Source organism: Eumetopias jubatus, unplaced genomic scaffold (assembly GCF_037043125.1).
Source record: "Eumetopias jubatus isolate StellerSeaLion01/CBP00866 unplaced genomic scaffold, mEumJub1_p1.0 scaffold_3, whole genome shotgun sequence".
In the NCBI taxonomy this organism is placed as follows: Eukaryota; Metazoa; Chordata; class Mammalia; order Carnivora; family Otariidae; genus Eumetopias; species Eumetopias jubatus.
Window position 1 is genome coordinate 184,148,834 of NW_028274809.1, and position 14,385 is coordinate 184,163,218.

At 42.2% G+C, this 14,385-nt stretch overlaps 1 protein-coding gene across 3 annotated transcripts in view; it reads right to left on the reverse strand.

Annotated features, from left to right (window-relative positions):
• NALCN (sodium leak channel, non-selective) overlaps nucleotides 1–14,385 on the reverse strand; it is a 290,181-nt gene that overhangs the window by 28,438 nt on the left and 247,358 nt on the right. For all 3 annotated transcript variants that reach the window (XM_028112068.2, XM_028112069.1, XM_028112067.1), the window contains 8 exons: nucleotides 12,335–12,426; nucleotides 12,125–12,247; nucleotides 9,905–9,961; nucleotides 9,541–9,661; nucleotides 9,315–9,446; nucleotides 8,202–8,369; nucleotides 6,431–6,535; nucleotides 2,777–2,883 (listed from right to left, as the gene is read on the reverse strand). In XM_028112068.2, the coding sequence (XP_027967869.1) occupies nucleotides 2,777–2,883; nucleotides 6,431–6,535; nucleotides 8,202–8,369; nucleotides 9,315–9,446; nucleotides 9,541–9,661; nucleotides 9,905–9,961; nucleotides 12,125–12,247; nucleotides 12,335–12,426 (905 nt within the window). The remainder of the gene's footprint in view (nucleotides 1–2,776; nucleotides 2,884–6,430; nucleotides 6,536–8,201; nucleotides 8,370–9,314; nucleotides 9,447–9,540; nucleotides 9,662–9,904; nucleotides 9,962–12,124; nucleotides 12,248–12,334; nucleotides 12,427–14,385) is intronic.

The window sequence follows — 14,385 nt, forward strand, 5'->3', positions numbered from 1 at the left end:
CCCTAATAATAACTTACATGAAACACTGCATGAATTTTTAAAATCACAGGTAGCTAGCTGGTTTTATGGAACAGGTTGAATGCCAGAGGGTATGGTTGGAAACAGGTTTACTTTTCCCCCAACACTGCCTTCTAGAGGGTTCTAGCTCCCTTCCTGACATTGTGGACATCCCAAAGCCTTTTGGTCACTTTCAGTTGTATGAGTCTCCTTCTAAAAAGCCCACTCCGTTCTACATCAAACCTTTGTTCTCGTGACCTGTACAAGAACACCTTCCTTATCTGCTCTGCCTGATCCACAGCTTGAGGAGGGAAGAAGAGTGCTGGCTGCTCTGTTAGCCTCCTCCCCTTAAGGCCACCATCTGATTCGTACAAGAAGGGGGTGTGATGACTTAGAAATGAAGTTCAAGTCCATGTATCTTACACTGGCGGACACCAGCCACTGCTGCTTTGGTCCCAACAGCTATTCTTTTCATGGAAGTGCGTTGTCTGCCATGTTCCTACCTTCTGTAAACTTGATACTTTAGCGTCTGTCCTACATGCCTATGATGGACACACTTTGCTCTGACCAGCTCAATAAAATGCCTGAATCACCCTGCCTTGACCTCCTACCTCTCTCATCACCCTCCCACCTCCTTGTGAGGAGTTGTTTTTAAGGGCTTGCTTTTCAAACACAGACCAACCAACCCAGAGTCCACAGCCCCAACCACCTCCTTTATCAGGCTTCCACACTCCAGCCCACCATCCACCTGCCCTAATCACCAGGTACCAGACCACTAGGGACAGCACCTGTGTCCAAGAGCCCACTGAAGTTCCTCAACGAGCCAATCCTAAGCCTGCGTGCCCCAACTCACCCAATCCCAACTCAGGGAAACCACAATAAAGGTTCCTGCCCACAGTTCCCCTGTGCCTCGTGACTGACCCTGGTGCTTCCTTGTGTGGCCTCCCCATCCTCTTGGGAACTATGAGTAACAAACCAGCTCTTCAATGGTAATTGTCTCTTGATCTGTTGGCTCTACGATACCTCAAATTTTCTATTAATACACTATATCTTGAAACATTCCCCAGCATGAGGGTGCCCCATTGTGTCATTCTTGCTGAGGGTTGTCTGAGGGTGTTTCCTCAGTTCTCATTCCTGGAAACTCCCCCACAGCCCCTCCAACAAGAGCCCCCTCTCCCCAGCATACAGCCTTTTGCAGCAGAGTTCCATCAAGATGGCTCAGATCAGGTGGCCCCAGGCAGTGATGACTCGGAGCCTCCAGAAACACCCGATAACCCTGCCCTGCCAGATGGTGAAGGGCAGCTTGCCTACACGAGCATCTCTTCTCGCCTTGCCAGTCTCTGACATGAAACAGTCCCCACGGGGGGCCTCACTTGGCTGGGGAGACAAGCACCCCTGACCTCCTCCACAGTGAAGGGACAGAAGCCACAGCACCGTCTACTGAATTCCTTCACTTCCACGACCCTGTCTTTGAGCGTAGTGTTTCCTTTTACGGGACCTGGGTGATGGAGGTGGATGATCTTTTAGTCAGTGCTGCTGGAAATGGCATGTTGCTCTCTTCGGAATATAATCAAACTTTATCTCCTAGCGACCTCAGCTCTGAGGCTTTTGCCAAAATTCTAAAACAGTAGTAAAAAAAAAAAAAATCTCATTTGATGTCTTGCTCTGAATAAATTATTTATGGTGTAATAATGCATTTTCACCTCATAAAAAATAAACTCTTTATGCTTCTTTAATATTTTATTTTAACGTAAATTCGACTGCTTTTACAGTAAGCACTGGGATAAGGATGTCTCCCTGAGTTATGTACATCCCTCCTCAGCTCAAGCCACATAGCCAAATTCACCTTTTTTTCATAACTCTTTGGTATTTAAAAAAATTAAAACCCAGTATAAATTGTACTGAATTGTTTATAAAAGTTAATTTCACATTCGAGAAATGCCAGAGCTGATAACAATGAGTCCTAAGGGTACAAGTGGGTGAAATGTAATTTCTTTGAAAGAGTTTTGACATTTAGTAGAGCATGCCAATTGTGACAGAAACAGAGTCATCGCTGTGGTTCACTTGTTACTCCAAGAGGTAAAATGAAATAAAAAGAAAACAGATGACTACTTACAAGGACAAATGAAGTTAGTAGGACACTCAGTTCATCAATGAAGACTACTGAGAGATTTCATTCATGGTCATTAATAAACTGGATGAGAAAGAAGGTACTAGGCACTTCCAGCTTTGATGTAAATGCTTTGAAAACTCATTTTCAAGAAAAATGAATTTTAAAGAGAAAGTTAGATATAATCATTTGTGTTCCTGATTATTCCTTTCCAGTGTTTCCATAATGGAAATCCTTCAGTGTAAATGGGTTTTAAAATTGAAACAGCTTTATGATTTGGGCTTCTCTACAACTGTTATGAGGATATCAGATTCTCCCTTAAAGATATAAACTCAGGACGAGTTTAGTTTTAATTTGATAGAAAAACTTTGTCTTTTAAGCCTCACTAATTTCTAATGCCATGTGAATCGAGATACATACTTCCAAGTATTAGAAAAATACTGGGGTGACAATCCATCAGTTTCATGAAGCAACACAAGAGTCAGTGTACCACTTGCTCGCTCATTTACTGTATTTTTGCATCCTGTGGTAATTCAGTGCTTTGCCTTGTATTCCTTAAAATCATCTTGGCACCTCTAGCAAAATTACTTTTCATGCCATATTATATTGATTTAAAACCTTATACTGACAAATATAGCATTCTTCAGGATCTTTTTTTGATATGCTTACCAAACACGGGGCACCCAAAATCCAGGCTTTTTCTCTCCAGGTCTTAATTTTAAATTTAGGTTCTTGGACACACTTACATTAATTCTGAATATGCCGTTACAATCTTCCTAAAATAGGAAAAAAAAAAAAAAAAGGAGGAGGGGGAGCCTGGTCAGACAATGAATTCCTAAAAGATAAAAGATAAGAAACACTTTTAACCTAGAATAGCAAAGGTTTTTATATGGCAACAGTGATGTGGACAGCCACCTAGCAAGCAGGGACGACTGCAGAGATGAGTAGTGAAAGTTTGCGCTGGAAACATTTGCAAGAAGGCAAAGGATCCAAACAGACATTCCTCCCAGGAAGACACACAAATGGCCGATGCACACATTGAAAGATGTTTGGCGTCATTAGTCAGCCAAGAAATGCGTATCAAAACCACGATGGATGCCCCTTCCCATCCACTAAGAAGGCCATAATCAAAAAGTCAAATAATGAGCTTTGACAAGGATGTGCAGAAATTGGAATCCTCTCTATATCCTTACCCCCCCGACACCTGCATGCCCCACACGCTGCTGGTGGGACAGGAAAATGGTGCAGCCACTTTGGAAAGTAGCGTGACAGGTCCTCGAATGACTAAACAAAGCATTACCGGAACACCCAGCAGCAATTCCACCCCTACGTTTTTACCCAAGAGAAATGAACACAGATATCTCCATGGAAACCTGTTCATGAATGTTTATGTCATTATCACTGTAAATAGCTTAATTATAATGATCAACAGGTGGAAATGATCCAAGTGTTCATCAACAGATGAATACATAAACAAAATTCCATGCCATGGAATATTATTCAGCCCTAGAAAGGAATGGAGTGCTGACATGGACTACAATGTGGATTGTAGTCCTTGAAATCACTGTGCTAAATGAAAGAAGCCAGCCACTAATGACCACGTAGGTTGCCTTCATATAAAAGTCCAAAACGAGGAGCTCTATAGGGACAGAAAGTAGATGCGTGGTTATGTGGGGATGGGGGTGTCAGGGGGATAAGGGTATAGAGGGGAAAACTTAAAAGACAGAGTTTCTGTTTGAGGCGATAAAAATGTTCTAGGACATTATACAACTCTGGATATGCTCGAAACTATCCAACTGTATACTTTCAGCAGGCAAATTGTGTCGTATGTGAATATCTCCAATAACACTGTTTTTAAAAGACTTTAAAGCATGAGTAAGAAGTTTTTCACTCATCTTCTGTCTTTATTCGTTTTGTCTTATCTTTGTGACTTTGGCCATGATTGTCGTATTTTGAACCTAAACCCCTCCCCTGGGTATAATGTGTATACACTTGGATATTTCAATGGAACTTCAAATTTTAACCTGGTTAAAGTCACCTTCAACCTTGTTTCCTCCAACCTTCCCCATTTCTGTCCACGGAGCAGCACCTTGTCAACCCCGGCATAAAGATCTCAGAGTCATCTACGGCTTTCCCCTGTCCTGCTTGGGCCTCTTCTCTGTTCTTATTTCCACTAGTTTAGTTAATGCCAACAGTATTTCTCTTTGGATTCCCAATAACATCCCTTAAAACAACAGCCTTCTTACACAAATAATACCCCTTTAACTTCAAAGGCAGGGAGAAACTTACCTAATATTACCCAAAGACAAACACAGTTGACATTTGGGCGTGTACCCTTCCGGTCTTTTTTCCTATGTTATGTATGAAATGGCACAGTTTTTACCCTTCCATAGGGTAAAATATTCAAATATTTTGAAAATATTAAAATATATTGCAGTTTTCTTCTCCTTGTAACTTTACATGTCCATCTGCAACATTATTCCTATTGGCTGTGTGGTGGCGGATCAAGTAGAGTCCCCCTGATATATCTGGCCTCATGGCCCCTTCCAATTTGTCTTTCTGAGCCCGCAGGGGCCAACCTTTGATGGAGTGAGGTGTCCTGGCATCTTAGTTAAAAGCATGGACGATGGGGCCAGGCTGCCTAGACATGAATCATAGCTTCCCCACTTATTTTGGGGTGGCCTTGGACAAGTTATTTAACTTTTGTCCCTCTATCTCTAGCTTGGTGTGGGTATGAGTATAGTGTAAAATCACAATGCGCTTAGGCCATTATTAAGATACTGAGTCCTGCAAAATTCCTCCTGGGCTTCATCTTGCAATGCTGTTGTCATCTTTCTGGCCTCCATTCAGTGTGATTCTAAAATAACCCTTTTTTTCCTGACTCGAGCGTGCGGATGAATGCATCAGCTCTTTATCATCTCCCTTGTTAGCTAATTTGGTTCACCATGACTTTTATGCCATGTTCCTTGTTATGTCTTCTCAGGCTTATCAAAATTCCAGAAACCTCTGGCGACGCAGGTGACGCCCCACCTAGTGTGTTTCTTCTGCTCTGCTGCTTCCTGAAATCCTCGCTGTAGCATAGTCGATAATGTATTTTGACTGGACAAAGATGTGACCTGTATTTCATAACCATTAGAGAATGAATCATTTTCACAATCGGTAGCCCTGAAAACGTAGGCATTTTCATACCAATGAAAAATCTGTATTAGATAGCCATATTTGCTGGAAATAGAAAAACATGTATTATAGTTAAGCTCTATTAGGTCTTCGGGTACATGCATTTTAATGGACTGAAGGCATTATTTTACCTGGATGAAAGAGGAAATGCTTTCGCTGTTTGTCCATAAGCAGTGTGTGACTCACTTTTTAAATCTACATGTACCACAGGGCAGAATCCTAAGAGCAAGGACACTGGAGAGTGTAGCAGTGATGGCTAATTATAACCATACTTGGCCCGTGTTTCTGCAGGCTACGTCACTGAGTTACCTATGGCATTCTCCCATCTGGCCTTGGGAGGCCATGCTCTCTCCAGTGAAACTGGTAGAAGTGAGGTGTGTTGCCTTGAGGCTCACCCTGTAACCCTCAAACGTGGAGGTGGTTCTGTGCTCCTCTCTGCCAGCTAAATGGAGAAGACTCTGAAGATAGCGAAGGGTGGATAAAGAAGGAAGACAAAAGGAACCTGAGTCTCCGAGAGGGCATTTGGAGAGAGCTGTCCACCTTACCCAAGATGCAATGTGTTCCTCTCATCATGTTCAGCTACTGAAACACTGGCTTGTCCAGGAGCTGGCCGCCTCTTACTAACACTGACTGAAGAAAGATAAGGCAAAGGGCAGTAGCAGAAGTGGTCAAGCTTGGGTCTTTGTTAGCTGCCCTACTGGGGAAGATTCTGGACTTCCCAGTGGAGAGAAAGCTGAAGTGGAGAAGCAATGAACAGTGGTATGACAGTCAAACTTTAACTTTGCCTCTTGTCCTTTCTGGGGGACTGTTTGCTGATATGAGTCTCCCGTGATAACAGAAGCAGGATTAAGTTAGGGGAGGCCCTAAGGGACAAGCATACGGAATCTAGGGTGGCTCTGCCAAAGGTGTCAACAGAGGCTCACACCAGAACAGCAGGAGAGAGTAGAGTAATCTGGGGTGTGCTTTTAATCTCACAAACCTGTGCTAGCCAGAAGAGACATAGTGCCCGCTTTAAGCAGAAGGGGTTGGTGGCAAGAGAATTCTTAGGTGTGTGAGAGGGTTCTCAAAGTAGCCTCAGCACGTGCCGACCAAGACGTGGCAAACTACCCGAATTTTAATCCCAAACAACAGAAAGTAGTATCTTACCCTCCTAATAATGTTGGGATCATTGCACTTGGCCAGTTTTCCCGCAAAAAGCTGAACTCCAAAGCTTGCAAAAACAAGCATTAATGTCAACAAAAGAATGGAGACCTGAAAAAAAGGGGTGAGACATCACATCTCAGGGTAAGAAATTCAACAGTAGGCTTGATTTGAACAGGGATAGGGACATGACTTTTCAGATAACATGGTATGAAATCTTTGGTCTTGATAGTCTAACTTTTCCACCTCGGGTCATTCAATTAGCCTCGCTGGAATGTTAAAAGAAGGGAATTAACAACGGCTTTTGGATTTTTAGAATAAAAACACATGACTTTCCAGTTAGAAAACGGGCTATGGTATTTTTGATATGACTTGGGTTTTTCTGATTTTGAAATCGACACTTGAATGGAACCAAAGAAAAGTGTTTGAATAATTCTATTTCCCCCATTTTCTCCAAATGGATTCCTACCTCTATCAGCAAAGCATAAATTAGAGAGACAGTGGTTTTGCTCTCTTGTGAGCAGGGAGGGCATCCAGAGGAGGTGAGATCATTGGGTCCTAAAAAGCAAGTCTGTTAATTGACTGGTGCTCCCTCTGCTGGATGGTGCCTTGGTCTCAGCAGAGAAAAGTAGCCAAGGGTCAAACACTGAACAAAGCCACTGATCTTTGCTGGGTGAATCATCTAAACATATACCTTAAATATACTAAAATCTCACAGAAACATCATCGGGAGAAAGGCAAATAGATTCTTTGCTAAATTCTATCAGGGCTCCAAGATGCATATACATTAGCAGTCAGGTGATACCCTTTTCTCCTTCATTTCAAGCTGTGTGAAAAGCCACCATGTTGTGGCTTCAGCACAAAGACAATACGGGATTTCAAATACGTATTTAAAAAAATATTAGCGGCTCTGTACCTACAGAAACTTCACAACCTGTCCTTAAAATACCCGAGAATCAACTGCAACGACAGCTGTTCTCTCCCTGTAGGTGTGTTTCTAGAGAGCAAGATGTAAAATAAGCCTATGTAAATTAATTCATGTTTTCCATGCACGAGCAGAACTCATCAATAATAAAAAGAATCCTTTGATCATTCCTTTGTAAGGCACAGATCCTTCTGTAACGACTGTGAGCAACGAGCTTCCTACTCATCGTTTTTTTCCGCAGCCCTGCTCTTGGAAGGAACCCTCGATCAGGGTTGCCCAACTGAAAAGAATGAAAAGGATGTTTTCTCCCCATTTTCAAGTATTCATTACTGTATCCTGAGGCTACTTAAAGTGGGGTATAACTGTATGTTACATTTTTTTTTGAGTTATTTTATGTTAACACTCCAAAGATCAGAGACAAAGTCTATGTGGTAAGAAACTGGGGACCTATGAAATAAAATAAGGAGTCCAAATGTGTTAACTGCTAGTATTTGTGAAGTAGGTGGTGTTGAATCTTATCTTTAATTTCTAGATAAGGAAACTGAAACCCAGAATAAAAATTAGGGTCACAAATTAGGAATGGAAGTGTTAGCAAATATGACCTCTTGGATTTTTCCTTTCATTGTTACTTTACTAAGAATGTTCATTGAATTAGATATACCAACAAGTCAGAGCATGCATGGGTAAAGTTTCCGAATGTGTGGTTGTGTTTGTTAGTGCCTTTATAGGCTCCTGGTGATAAACAAGATTGGAGACTTAGCCCCTAGCAAGCGAGACTCCCTGTGCCCCCTGGTTAGCTTCATTACAGAGCTGGGCTGTGTGAACTGGAACCAAAGGGTAAGTGTAACGTACCAAGAAAATTTCCTTGAAGCCGCTGAAAAGTTCTCGAACAACTTTCCTCATCTGGGGCACCAGTTTGAATATCCGCAGAGGTCTCAGGCACCGAAGAACCATTAAAAGCTGAGCTCCCGATTCAGCGGGCACATTTTGAGGCATCCAGCAAAGAAATATCAAGCTCACCTAGCAAGGGAAAACAAATTCCTAGAATTTATACAACTTATCCTTCGCTATGTACACTGTCTGAGAGCCAACTGCATACAACTTGCCTTGAGCAGAGATACCACATGGCCCATAGGACAAGCATTCACTAGGTATATATATATGCAATCTCTTAACTCTGAGCCCCACCTACACCTGTTAGTGACGCCAAAGGAAAAGTCATCAGCTGTTCGCAGGCATGAAATGGGGGTGCCCACACTTTGTGTGTACCTCAGTGCATTTCCGCTCCTTATTATAACCTACACACTGGAGGTGCAGGTTGAAATGTCTTTGATCAAGGATACTAAGCCTCATGCTCGACCTGATTTTATTTTATGGACGATCTAAAGATACTGTATGTTAGTGGTCATGATTCTCCTTGTTATGTTAAAAAAAGACATTGATTTTATGCCTTCTTGGACATATAGAAAAAATGAAATGTCTCTGAGTCCCTTCCTATGGTTTCCCAATTTAGTTTAACTGAACAGCTGAATGGTCACCTTGTTGAGCCAGGTATTTTGTACATTGGAACTGAAAGAAAGCTCCAACCACTCTCATGTTAGGCTGCTTTTAGCAACGAGGAACTCATCAATCAATTATATGATGGAGGTGGCGGTTTTTTTTTTTTTTTTTTGTATGGGAGCCACAGGATTGTGGAGTAGGAATGAGATTTCTGTTTTAGGCCTTATTAATGTATGTCTTATGTGTATAAGAATGTAGCTGATGTATGTGAACCATATCCATGGAAATTTTTAATGCTTTTTATTTAGATTTTTACATGCATGCCCTTCATTTGCCTGTGGTACTTGAGACTCAGTAATGGCATCTAAACCTCTGGAACTCATGCATCTTTCTCTGTAACCAAGAAAGGCAGGAGAGTTCACAAAGCCACAACACCTTACATTTAGGAAATAACCGGAGACTTACAAGATATATAAATATGTCCATGACTCCACCAAAGTCCCGGATGACAGCAGTTGGAGTGAAAAATAGGCCATCTGCCATAATCTTCAGATTAAGCTCGATGCTCATGAATATCACAAACACGTACTCGGCGATCTGAAATGGGCAAGAGGCAGTTGGGTCATCAAGAAGGGAAAAACCGCAGCCCCGTGTTTCCGCTGAGCTGTGGGCTGAAATTCGGCAGCCGTACCTGCAAAGTCGGGGCGTGCATGACTCTTCGAAAGGGGGACTCAAACATCATGGAAATGCAGGAACAGATGGTTACGATGATCATGACCCAGTCCAGGTAAGTTACCAGTCCCAGCAGATCACTGCCAAAGACCAAACATAACTGAGAAACAGATGCTCCAGGGAAGGCCGTGCAGGTCAGAGACGGCCCTTCTGTGATCCTATAAATGTGACTGGCATTTTTTTTTTTTTTTTGAAAGCCACCGTTGTCTATTTCCTCGCACGATACGGCAAGAAAATAAAGGGAATCTTTACATTTTTATGCAGCATAAAGTGGTACATGGAAATTTCAAATGTGCATGGAAAATGGACTTTGTGATGCTTACTAAAGTTGATGGTACTTTGTATTTTTCACTGCTCCTGTGACGGGATCTGTTTTAGATCTGTAAGAGACAACAAACACAACATTCTGCAACAAAGCAAGTGTGTTCTCACTTGACAGCATGGTATTTATAAACATCTTATCTACCTAAAATCTCTTTCGTATCCTCTGTAAAATTACATTTCCAGGACCTGTGTGGCTTTCAAAGGCAGAGAACATTAAATGACAGAAAAATCAGAAGAGTTTGCAGCTGATGTTTGTGAAAGTAAAGTCTAAAATTTCTCAAAATAGTTGATTTGAGAATTCATGAATCCAATCAACAATCTCTGACGTGGATGTGACAAAACTTTGACTTCCATTTAAAAACACTCTGTTAAAATCTCTGCCTTAGCAGTTCAAGAATTTTCCTCATGATTGTTCAATTAAACCTCCAGAAATTAAATAGAGCTCTCCCCTCCTGTGTTTAACTGTGATCTTGTGCAGTGATTTATATAGAATTTCTTGGGGCCCCTGCTTATAAGTTTCACTTTCAGGGAGCCCGTGATCAATCTTCAGTGAAGCCCGTGACGGTCTGTGTGTGTGTGTGTGCTCCCAATTACAATCGAGTCTTCCTCGGTCCACATCAGCTGCAGGGCTGACAAAAGGAGAGGAAGTCCACACTAAATGAAGTGGAGAATTAGCAATTAGATGTTAGCATGGAGGCAGCCAACAGGATGATTCCAGATGAAACACTCACTTGAGGGACTGATCAAATCAACTCTAAACTACCGGCTTCTTTCTTTACTGTGTGAAAACTCAGGGACGTTTTTAATTATGACTCAGGTGCTTTAAATGGTGAGGGTCTTTCTAGAACAACTGAGAGATCACTAGACTGCCAGTCAGGGGCAGCCATGCGCTAGTTCGTGTCCCTGCGCAAAGCCCTTAACCTAAATGTCCTCCTCTGTTGGAGGAGGGGAGATACAAATGACACCAAATGGTTCCCGAGGAGCCCTCCAGCCCTGTATTACTAATAAAATAAAACTAATAAAACTCATAAAACTAATGAAACTAATACCATACTGTATTAGTTTCCTAGGGCTGTTGTAACAAAGTCGCACAGAGCAAGTGGCTTAAACAACAGAGACGTGTTCTCTCAGTTCTGGAGGCGAGACGTCTAAGAGGAAGGTGTGGGCAGGGTCGGTTCCTTCTGGGGGCCGTGAGGGAAGGACCTGTCCCGGTCTCCCTCCTTGGTTTGTAGATGGTGTCTTCTCCCTACGCCTTCACACTGTCTCCCCTCTCTCAGTGTCTGTGTCCAAATGTCCTCCTCTTATAAGGCCAACAGTCATATTGGATTGGGGAACCACCTTGATCACCTAATTTTAATTGAATTATCTCTTTAAAGAGGCCATTTCCAAATAAAGTCACATTCTGAGGTCCCAGGGATTAAGGGTTCACTATACAGATTTTTTTTTGGCAGGGGGGCACACACAGTTCAGCCCACAACACACAGTGATATGCTATCATAATATACTACTAATGATACCAACAGGGAAGATCCAACTACTTAGATGGAAAGCTTCCACACTTCCTCTAGGACTCTTCTGGATATATACTAAAGTTGCGCAGGACAAAAATGCCATTTCATCCACTGGTTGCCTGCTGAGATTGGCTTGGGGCGTCACCAATGCAACGTCCTCCTGGTCGACCACACCGACGGCCTCCTACACATTTCCTCTATGTGTGTAGGGACAGAGACACTGGCCAGTGGGGTTTCTTCTCATAACAATTGGTAATGGAAGCACTAGTCAATTTTATTTCTCTTTTACATTATTCTAGAATAATCCAATTAGGGTATTTTCACCACAAAGAAGCTACAAGTCTGAAAGAAGGTGTGGGCAATGACCTTCCCTGCGTCATTCGGTCTACTCTTGGTTCGGTATTTCCGAAACAAAATGTGGCGTTAGTAACACCGACAGAAACGTATTGGGTGACTTAAAATGAGCACATAAAAATGGCCGTTCAGTGTTTTATAAACGTGAGTTTTATATAAATGTTAACGGCTTGCAACCTTTGTTTGTTTTCCACCTGGTCGGCCGCTCGGCCAAAAGGAGCAGCATGATTAATTAGCCCACGGTTTATTTTGTGACCCCATTAGGATTACATGTTCCTTCTTCCTCGTATGACAACCCCCCCCGCTGTTTGTACGATGCAGGCCAAACACCTGGCTGAAATGGAGTGCACTTACGCATTGAAGCGTGCCCGGACCACCACCCGGCAGAAGTTTCTGAACCTGTGCTCCCGTCCAACGATGAACAGAGGCTTGTCAAAGTATGGGTGATTCTCTCTCAGCTCCTCTTCCTGCACTTTCCTGGAAGGGGACATGCATGTACAGGAAGGCTGAGGGAAAGCCTGTCATTCCAGAGCCAGAGCCCAGAAAGACCAGAGCGCCCCGTACCTTTTCATTTCCGCTTGTTCCTTTTTTTCCTGGATCATCTTGATTTCACTGTCTTCTCTTTGTGCGTTTCTATATCTCACTGTATTGGAATGCTAGAAATACAATAAAAGGGGGCACATCAAAATGGAAAGTTTTTTTTTTTTGAAGGCCCAGAAAGATCATTTTTAGAAAAGTTGAAATAAATATCTTGATGTTAATATATATATATCTTTAATGACAACAGGCATCTTAATAAGGGTATTTTTTCCTTCCAAAGAGTATCTTCTTTCAATAGAAATATTTACTGAGGACCTATTATGTGCCAGGCACTGTTGGAGTGTTGAGGATATGGCAAAAAAGCAAAAAGAAAGGATAAAATCCAGTTCTTGTGGGGCTGACATTCTAGTCAGGGGAGAGAGATAAAAATTGAATCACAATACGGGAGGGTGTTAGATGTTTAGTGCTATGGTAAAAATCAAAGGGGACAGAGAGTGCTAGAAGGCTCCACGTTTGACTGGTCACAGCAGGCCTCAATAAGAAGCTGTTATTTGAGCTAAGACGAGAAGGATCTGCAGGCCACTGGGTATCTGCAGAAGTGTGCTTTTCCAGAGGATGGGTGGGTCCTCATGCGCAGGGAACAGCTGTGTGCACATGGAACAGCCAGATGCCCTGTGGGTGGAGTCAAGAGGGCAGGCACCAGGGTAGGAGACACTGAGATCAGGAGGGTGGGAGGGGGCCTGATCATGCAGGACCCTGACTCTGGTTTTCACTCCCTGGGACATGGACAGCCATTGCTCAAATAACCTGTAGATATTATTGCAAATATTCCTTAGATTTCATTATCTGTATCTTCTATCAATTGGAATAAGTGAGACAGATGAAACTATTTTAAATTGCTTCTGTTATGGAGGAAAAGACATCAGGAGTGGTTTCTTAGGAAATTAGCAGAGCCTCATCACTTTTTGCTTTGGAGATGGAGAATAGGTTTTCATTATATGTCTGTGTAATAAATAGAATAAAAAGTCTTTGAAGAAGAACTAAGCCTCTGGAATTCAGATTATATAGGTAGGGTCTTTCGTTGTGTATCTTTAAACACATATTCTCGAAGCCGTGGTCTAATTTGGCTCTTAAGTAGACTATGTATTTCTAGTGAATCACACTGAAGGAAAGTGCTTTGAATTAGTGTTGTCTCTCTGAATTTTCTCATAGAGGTTTTCTCCATACAACATGCCTGGCCCCCAAATTATGCGTACATAGGCCATGTGTTGGATCCAATCACAATTCCATGTAGACAATATGGTAGATCATATCTGACAGGGTTCTGGCTTAAAAATCATGGCACTAACAGGTGCGCACACCAATTAGAACCTTGTAAAATGGGCGATGATGGTATCAGGTGTTCTCATCACCAACTTCTTCTATTGTCAGTTGTGCCTGGAACACTTAGTTAGGAGAGTTTACTCTAAGATAGCAGTTTCTACCTATTGAAAGCAGTTGTATTATTCTGGAAACTCCAGAAACTTAAGAAATGAGAGGTAAAGTGGTGAAAAAGACAAACAAAACCCAAAAAACCCAAAGGCTTGCTACCTTTCTCTTGCTAGATCTCCTTTCTCCAATGCCATCCTTGGCTCTGAACATTCAGGACTCTGCTTTCTTAGCCAACGTAGCTAGACTCAACTTAAGACCTATATTTTAATGAGGGTGTCACCAATGATAATTATTTAATATGTACTTTACAAGTATCTTAGAAATCTCAGCATGATACAGCTGCTAGTGAGTCTAACCCAGAGGTCAGACTTCTGCCTCCGTGGGTTTGCCTGGGTTTTTAATGTGGCTTGTTTCTTCTCTTTGTCCGGGTGTCTGGTCTAACACAGAGGTGTGAACCCTGACCATCTTCTCGAACATTCCCTGCCTCCATATCTACACTTTTGATTTCTTTATATCATTTTATTTTTTTTTATAATGCAGAGCAAACTGTCACAGCAATGAAGACATGATGGAAAATAAATAAAAAACACTTCCAGAAATGATTATATATTTCTTTCTTTGTTTAGTCTTTGTCTCTCTTATGG